The sequence below is a fragment of the Charadrius vociferus genome, unplaced genomic scaffold, assembly GCF_000708025.1.
Source record: "Charadrius vociferus isolate BGI_N301 unplaced genomic scaffold, ASM70802v2 scaffold7, whole genome shotgun sequence".
Lineage (NCBI taxonomy): Eukaryota > Metazoa > Chordata > Aves > Charadriiformes > Charadriidae > Charadrius > Charadrius vociferus.
In genome coordinates this window covers 2,865,461-2,874,867 of record NW_009649308.1, presented here as the reverse complement: position 1 = coordinate 2,874,867, position 9,407 = coordinate 2,865,461, and the positions used below count along the sequence as shown (strand labels likewise).

Here is a 9,407-nt window from a genome sequence, read left to right as displayed (position 1 = left end):
TGCTCATAGTGACTGAAGAAGAGAAAGACAAAAAAAGACAACATGTTATTTCCCCGTAATTTAGTTACATGTTCATTACTATCAGAGTAATAGAGTAAGAGCATCAAAGCATCAGAAACAATGCCACTCCTGAGGACAATTCTGAAAGAAAGAAGCAGCCACTGAATAATTTTCCTAAATGTAAATTTGGACTCATAAGACTACGTATGTGAAATTGGGCAGTAGGACAGTCAGTACACTTCTACAATGAAAACAGACAAAAATGTTCTTTTCAAATTAACAGAGCATTATGCAGAAGAATAAAATATATTTTGATGCATTTGTATGAACAGTCTGTAACATACATGCACGCGCACAGACACAAATGCACCCATGTCTGCCCACAAAGAAAAGTGTCTGTGCAGAGAAAGCAAATGTGAAGTCCAGGAGCACAGCAACATCTTCAAATCCATTTAACTGTGTAACACTCGCCTCCATCCATCCCAGGCCTCCAGTTCAGCCTTATGTGATTTAGACCACCTAATTCTGTCCCGTGTACTTGTTAAAATTTGTGTACGGCTTCACTGTGGGTGTCAAGGGGGGGTTAAAAAGTGGTTTTGTCGCAGGCTCCCGGAAGAGCCTTTACGACAGTTGATTCCAGTATCAGATAATTCTACACACTCACACAAACAAACAGAAAAGGATCTAGCGCCTCAGCGTAGCAATGGCGAGTGGCACTCATCTGTATGTCAGCTTACTTTGTGCACCTGCCAGATCCAGATGACAAGCTGAGAGACCACATTCACTTCTCCCCTGAATAGCACTGAAGTACTTTGGTCTCTCGGCTTTGCAAACTACCTCCTGCTCCTCTGAGGGAAAAGATATAATTAAAACCCCGAAGGAGGGGGCAAAATAGGAAAGGAAAGAGGAAAGGAAAAGATGCACGCTTCAACTTGCACTGACAACCTCTCATGTGACAAACATTAAGGGACACTTCTGTGCTTTCAACCCATATTTGATTTGTTATAAGGCTTTTGGCTCTGCTTTGTGTCAGCTAATTAGCTACCAAATTCCAGACGACAATTTGAATAGCAGATTCAGTATATGCACTGATGTTATCTGTTGTAAGCAGCATTTCCCTGATGGATCCTGGACACGCATGCACACATCCATGCACACCCTCTATGTACAAATGCATACATGCAAACATACGTATTATATATGTAATGAAAACCAGTTAATTCTCCTTTCTCTGGTGAGAATGAATCAAATCTCCATAGAGCTCCACTGCACTTGGAAGATAACCAAATATCTACAACTTTTGCCTTTTTAGCTCAGCATGATGTTGTATTGAAAGCTTCACACCGAGAGATATAATGAGGAATGAACTGCACAGTGATGAGGCTTTAACAGTGTATAAAGTCACTGATTTCTGAGTGAAACCACAATTACTAATTTGAAGCACCAGCTAATTAAAACCACAGCTATGTATTTAGCCTCTTGTTATACCTACTGCAGTTTATAATTATGAGGACCTCTTTATCTACTCAATTAAAGTTCTTATGATTCAGGCAGGTTGTGTTTGAACCTGTAAGCCCTGCAGAGAGCACAGGAAAGCATATGTCTGTTGCCTGATGACTCCACGTATCCTTACACTCATATACTTGTTTTTTGTATAGGGAAGGAAAGAAAAAAAGAAAGGCTAATGCCACAATGAGATCCCTAAATAAAAAATATGAATTAATAATTGGTTTAAGCAATTCAGGATCACTCAGGCTTGCATGGAATAAAGCTTGAGTATGGCTTGTAAACAGAATGCAAAGCCACCTACGTAGGCTGAGCTGAATGATTTCCATCCACATTTTCTTTCACAAGTTAGAAGGCTGAAAAGCTGCCACATTTTATTTATTCATTTATTTATAACATCTCCTGATGTAGCGACATCTGTGGCACCAACACCAAGCTTCAGAACACTGTTATAATCATTCCTGGTATTATGCAGAAGCTATAGTATTATTTGCTGGTTTCCGGAGGAAGACGAAGAAAAATTCTTGTAAGCAACAATCGCTTCACTATACTATGTGTGATCATATTGCTGGCGCAATACTGCAAACCACAAGCAACCAGTTCATTAAAAGGTGAAGGAGGGCACAACTTTCCCCCCTCCTTTCATGTCCTAAATCAAGATTAAAATCCACAGGTATGAGAATAAACGAGTAGGAATAAGCAAGTACAAACTGTTTCCCAAATTGGTACTTGAAGATGAGGACAAGGATGATTCCATCTCTCCCCACAGCTCTTCTGGAGTATGGGGCTGGTTTAGCCCAGGAATAATCCAGCCCAGGAGCAGCAGGAACACACTGTATTCACCTCTCTCATGGGAAATCTTTCCAGGGATTTCTTTGGCAGTTTGGCCCATCGATTGTGTGACTCTTGCAGCAAGATCAGAACATTATGAAGTTGTAAGCCCAGTCTCAACGCCAGCAGAGCGGATCCAGTGTAAGCGAGACTTACATCCTGCATAAGTAATCTTTGCTTATGGGAGCGGTCCTATCCCAGGCACTGCCAGTATTTACTTCAGAAAGAATTATTCATGAAAGTTAGGGCTGCGTTTTACATCTTCCTAATGGCAGCCTTGGCCTGGAGTTTCAGGGTGAAATCCTGAGCCCACTGAAATCAAACTGAATCTGGCCACTGAACACACAGATAGGACAGAACAGATCTCACCCTTCATGTGATTTTTCTGCACTTTGTTACCTAAAAGCTGGCTCTGGTCTCAAGCGTGCAAAGTATTTAGGGAACCAAGTGAGGCATTATGCCATATCCTATCTGAGAAAAAGCAGCAAAGGCTCTAAGACTATTTAGATATGTTTTGTGACATATTGCAAAACCACAAAGGCAAAAATGATGAAAACATCAGTAATTCAAATTGGCATAATCACTTTAAAAGGCATTAACTTAAGCTAAGACAGTATTTACAATGTTAACAGCAAAAGGTTGAAAAAACAGTATTTTCCAACATAAGATACTAAAGTATTCCTCTTTTAGTACACGTGTGTATGAAAGGTATCTATTCCGTGCACCCAAGAGGTGGGCACAAAGGCACATCTCATGCCCTGGACCCCAATAATATTTAGACTACCAAACTGTGAGCATCCATTTTACAGCACAAGCAAATCCCTAAGTGAACAGCTACCTCTGCATCAATCCAAATCTCTCTCTCATCTTCTTTTGTGAGAATAAAAAAAAAAAAAAAAAAGGTTCATTTTGAACTTTCCACAGAGAGTCACATGGCAGCCTTCAGTGTACAAAGTATCTATTCAAAAGGAAGCCCTTGCTCATCCTGTCAGGTCAATTACTTGGCTTATTTCTCTGCAAATGTACTTTTGCTATGGGAATGCCTGACAGGGCGCCAATTGTGGCTATAGGAAGTCAAATATTATAAGATCATACACAGATTAGGATAACAACTTCTTTGGGTTCCTTGTAATCCAAAGAGGGACGCTGATTAGATCTTAAGGCTGCAGCGCACTGAGAACCTAATGGGATGCTCTCCAGAAACTCTTAATGCAGCCACAATGCAATCTCTGGGACTTATGTTTAATATTTAGCTTAACTAATGTTCTGTGAAATACAGATATGTGATTAGCGGTGAAGGTGTCAGTGAAAACTATAGTCAGATACCACGAGGAACACCAGAGTTCAGTCTGTCTCATTAGTATGAGAAATACTTCGTGAGTCCTCTAAAATCAGGAGAGTAGGAAATCACAGACTTTTGCAAACATTTTTAAGAAAGAAATTTAGAAGAAAACAGCTGCAGGCCATGATATTCACTGTATCCAAGAGGGCCAGTTCCCTTGACACAGCTATTACATGACAACATAGTTTAACTACATGAGCTTTATTGTTTTGTTACCACTTATTAGATTAATAATTGAATTTGAATGGGGAAGTCTGTACATAAATCTGAGAAGATGAGGAATGGTGAGCAGTAGGAATGCTACAAGAGCACATGAGACCACCGGTCTACAAATTACCAGTGTGCTGAATATGGCAGGAAGTTTACTAGCCATAACTACATTATTGGTTTGGTATGTTTAACACTGAGGCAGGCTGAAAATACATTTTGAACAGCATTTGATACTTAATCCTTTAGAATCAGACCAGCATACATCCATTCGTCATTCTTCTCAGCTACGGACACCCTAAGGGACGGCGGTGAGCTGATGCATGGTGACAGGCCAGGCGCTCAGCCTGTATGAACCTGCAGAGTGTCAGCGAGGCCCATGGAGCTGCACCCTTCATACCTGCTGTGGCCCACGATGGCTGCAGGGACAATCCGCATCAAGCGGAGAACGGAGAAGGGGAGAAGGTGGCTGAGGCAGGAGGATGTTATATCAAGGCAAAACATAACAGACATGCACACAGGTTTTGGACTGGAAGCTAAAAATGCAGATCTGGTGCTAAGAAATGAAAGTCAGACATGCATGGTCTACAAAAAAGAGAACTAGAAGAAGAATAAAATTTGAGGCACTGGAAAAGACAGTGCAGTCATCTGTGGTGAAAGCGAGAGGATGTGGTACAAAAACTCTGGAGGGAAAAGAAAAAACCTTTTAGGAGAGACTGCAACAGAACAAGAGGTTAGAAGGAAGAGTTAAAGGAAAGCTGAAGAAATAAGACCAACAGCTAAAGGCTGAGACCTAACATCTGGGGTTTACTTTCAAAGATGTGCTAACTAAAGCCACTGAAGTAGTCTCCCAAAGTACGGAAGAGTAGGCAAGGCAGACAAGAGCCCAAAAGACAGGAGAGAGAGTGGAAGAAAGAAGTCAGACCAGACAAGTTTGAAGGAGTAGTCACTGTGATATGAAGAAAAAGCAGAAGAGGAGAAAAAAAACCCCAAAAACATCAAATACCTAATGTTGCAGAAGAATCATGAATGAGAACAGAACACTGCTCTGGTGATTCAGTCAAAACAACAAAAGCCCAATAGTGAAAGAATCAATAAAAAAGCTGCAGAAGAGAGGCTTTATAGTAGTGACAGACGACATCCACACGGATAAATGAACAACATTCAAAAAAACCAGCATTCATCCACAAGTTAGGGAAGAAGTAGTTGCTGTTCTCAGTAATGTGCCTAAATTCACAAAAACGCACACTATTATCAAATCAAATATCCCCCTTAAAATATCGGATATGTCTAGGTGATGAAAGCAGTTCTCAAACCGAAACGTTTGTTGTTTGTGGAAATAAGAAATAAACACAATCTTCTGAGCTAAGACTGAGTTTGACAACTGAAAGTCCTTTCCTAAGGTTCTTCCTTCATACCTCTGACTTTGGGACAGAATTGTTGCTCTGCCACAAGGACTCTGGAAGCTGGTGAAGTAAACTCAGAAACTGGGCTTCCTCGAAAAATAAGTCATATGCCTGCACAAAGTATTAAACAGCCCAAACCAAAAACCACTCATGAACATATTTGCCCGACATGAGAAGCTAAACTCAGGTCAACGAGAATATTCCCATGCTTAAAATACATGCTTGCTTTTCCACACCAGGGCAGTTCTTTTTTAATGCGAGTGAAAATGCAGGCAAAAAGCATTTTACCTGATAATCAAACTAGGTAAAAGACCACTTCTAGCAAATAGATTACAACGGGAATTCACCTCTACATAACCCCCTATTTATCTCGCCACAACTCCATTGATTTCATGTAAAAGCAGACTACCACGATATTGTACAAGGCAAGGAGAACAGGCTTCTTCCTTGGTCTATTCCGATTCTCCCAGTATACGCTCTGGTATTTCAATACATTTATTCCAAATGAAAAAAAATAAATTAAAAAAAAAAGCAGCCTCGGGTCTTAAATATCATTGCAGGTCTTCAAATGTATTCAGCAAATGAGCCGAATTTCAAAACCTGATCTTTAAGCAGAAAAAGGGCCAACTTAAGACGTTCCCTGCTCATCTGAAGTCTTTGTTTCATTTAACAATAAACATCATAAGCAGTGTCACATTTAAAATAGCAAAATTCCTCTTCCTCTGTTTATCACCACTGAACTTGCATCTGTCCTGGTAATTTTACCACTTGACAGAGACCAATCAAGCCATGATAGAATATCTTTACAACTTCTCACTATCTTTCATATTTAACATTTACTTTAATGTTGTGTTCTTCTTCATAGCATGAATAGTTACTGAAAGTATCTAGCATAGAAAATATCTATCACTGCACTTCAAGATAAATGATTTATTTTAAAATATAGAATATTCTGTCTTTGATGTTCAACAGTTCTGTAGAGAAACACTTGAGATGGTCACTGGTTATCTATCCACATCAGCTAAATCTCTTAACAATTTGCATTAAAAACAATGCCATTCCTGTAGCACATTTGATAGAGAACACAGAAGATTAAAGCCTCCGAACAAAATAACACCCAAGAGACCCCTGGGCAATTTATGGAAATTTAAGCTAGGAGGCTAAGGGTTTGGCTTATATTTGTCATATTCTTCATTCTTTTTAGTTATTTCTACACCACCCCACCCCACCCCCAAGTACCTAGAAAATGTTATTTTCACTCAATTTTCTCCTCTTTTTGGTATTACGCAGCCCCAAACCTTTCCTTAATGTGAATTTGGAAAGAACGATTCTGGGGGAATGGATGACAGAGATAAGCTCCTGAATAGTAAGCGTATAAAGAATAGATGAGGTTTCAAAGGGGAGCATTTATTGTTTCCTGTATCATAGCACATTGTCTTTCAATATGATTAGTTATCAGTCTGAGTTATCAAAAACTGGGATGAAATAAAGCGCTTACGCAGTTATGCTTCATTGATGTCAGCTAGGGGAGCATGAAAATCTCCATGAAGTTGGGTAATTGATGTGTAAATCAGAGCTCAATCACTCTGTAATAGAAATGGTCCCACTGAAAGTATGGTTGTTGAACAGCATTGCAGAGGGGTGGGAAAGAGAGAAACAGAGTCAAGATAAGACTTATTTATTAAAAATTATAATAACTGGCAATTTACACAATTTTCTTTTCAAGAGAGAAGTGCTGTCAGATATATTAAATGCAAGCTGCAGACCACTATATTTGGATATCCTTATTCGGCAATAATTAACTGTTTCTGTTTTATTAAAATGCTTGGGGACACTGTTATGGATATTTAAAAAGCAAATTAAATGAACGTGTTCATCCTTTGAAAGGCAACACATGTAAATGACATCAGCGATTGTAATTTGGTTAACAATGTGTGTTCAAGGTATGTTTTGGAGTCCTGTTACAGTCGTCTTGTCAGTTCAAATTTGCAGTACGAGAAACAAAAGCAAAACTGAAGGGGGGGGGGGGGGGACTGAAGAGAAAAATGCTTATAACCACAGCTCCAAAAGGACATTAAAAGACAAATAGTAATTAGAACATCAGTCAAATAAAATAGCTTTCCAACACGCAATATTTCTAAGAGTAAATATCTGATATGTAAATAAAAGAGCTAGTTAAGATAACATTATGGGGGTATTTTTCTTGTCTTTTTTTCTTTTAATAAATGAGTGCACATTAAGGCATTGATACCAACTTCCCAGAAACACCTGGAATCCAGTATTCTAGTTATGACACTTAACCACTGATAGACTTAGCAAACTTAAATAAATGTGAAATTTATGAGCAGCTTTGGCATCAAATGAATTATATTCAGGACACAGGAGCTTGACTGGGAAGCTTTATTAGATACGTAATGTGCTGTGACTGTGACGGGACTCTGATTACTACAAGGGTGTTGAATAGGGAAGGAAGTTCAACCTAAATTTTGAATTTCATTGCCCTTATGAGTTTAACAGGATGTGAGAGTTTCGTCTTCTGTTTAATTTTTTTTAAAAAATTTTGTTGATTTCTCCTGGGATTTGAATTTTCTTCAAAATTTACTGATGGGAATGACGCCCCTAAGTCTTTGCCAAAGTATATACTATAATTAAAACATATTTCACAGCATATCTCCTAACGGTTTCTTGGCTGCCATCACACTTCACATGCCCATCAGCACCAGCATTCTGTATATTAATGCATTACATAGGAATATAGCTGTGTTTAGTTGTATGCTGTGCATTATTCTCTATACGCACCAACAGCAAACACGGTGTAGTACTGCTACAAAGTGTAAATTTGTACATACATTACTCCCAAGGCATAGCATTAATTTGATGCAATTAAAGATCTTCTGACAATGCTTGTTACAGTCTGGTTTTCCTCCACCTGGCTACCTCGAATTATGAAAAATTTCTTGAGAATGTCCAAGTTTCTTTTTGTACGTGTACCATTTTCAAAGATTAAAGATGAAAATGTATTTTAATATATGGAAACACAAAAACTTTAATTTATTATCACTTAATATGTATAGATTGCATTCTTACATCTGAGCTGAAAACCATTTTGGAATTCTACTTTTGTCTTTACCTTTTTTATATTTATAATTAAAAATTTTCCTTAATACTGCTATTCAAAACTTTCCAGGGCACCTGTAGGATGCTTCCTTAAAAATGGAGTCCAAACATTTGTATTTTCTTGAAATATTGGTAATGATATGCAGTAGACAGCTAACAAATAAATCTAGCCCTTTAAAAAAAAAAAGTTACAAAACAATCATTGATTAATACAGCCTTTCGGAGACAGATGAATCAGCAGACACAACTGCTTGAGTATTTTATCACAGAAGTGCTTCCGTGCTACTCCTACAGCTCTAATAAATGCATTCATTTACTAACAGGCACCTCTACTCCCTTGAGCATTTTCACATGCTGTGCAGCTCTTTAACCACATGTTCTTAAAAACTTAACGTGTGCTGGAGAATACCACCACAGGAAAATTAAGAATTCGATAGGATGACTATTCCATTCATCAATTTTAGATTGAAGGAGAAGTGCAGGTCTCTGTGTGCACCGCACACATACAGACTGATTCAGAGATCCCAATGCACAGAAAAATAGTACCGTAAGTCTAATATAATTTAATTGATTGTTATTTAGGGCACTCTTTGGCTAGAGAAATTATCTTCTATATAAATTATTCTTCTCTCAGCTGAAACCCTGCATAAGTGCCTCCATTTGCTGTAGTGGTATCTACTGGAAAGGAAAGAGGTGATCAAATAAATTCAAGGTGCTCACCTTTCAAATTCAAGTAAATATACACCCCCTTTTCAGTGCTGTTGTGAAATATATTGCCCAGCTTGGGCACTAGTAAATTGCAGGACATGCAACAATTTTGTAGCTTCATGAGACTGAATGGTCATCAGCTTGGAAAGAACCTAGAACATTTCAAACTAAACGTTAAGCCTTCTTCCACTAGACCTTAAAAAGCCTCACAGCCACAAGGTGCCTGTTACACACAGCTTTAGAAAGAATAATAATATTTTGTACTTATTTATCCTAAATAGATTCAAAGT

At 38.4% G+C, this 9,407-nt stretch overlaps 1 protein-coding gene across 1 annotated transcript in view; it reads right to left on the bottom strand.

Moving 5' to 3' along the window:
* The window catches only part of AFF2 (AF4/FMR2 family, member 2), a 243,237-nt gene extending 240,839 nt beyond the window's left edge, over positions 1 to 2,398 (bottom strand). Inside the window, exon 1 of the mRNA XM_009889318.1 lies at positions 2,236 to 2,398. Within this exon, the coding sequence (XP_009887620.1) occupies positions 2,236 to 2,398 (163 nt within the window). The remainder of the gene's footprint in view (positions 1 to 2,235) is intronic.
* Between the last annotated feature and the right edge of the window lie 7,009 nt (positions 2,399 to 9,407).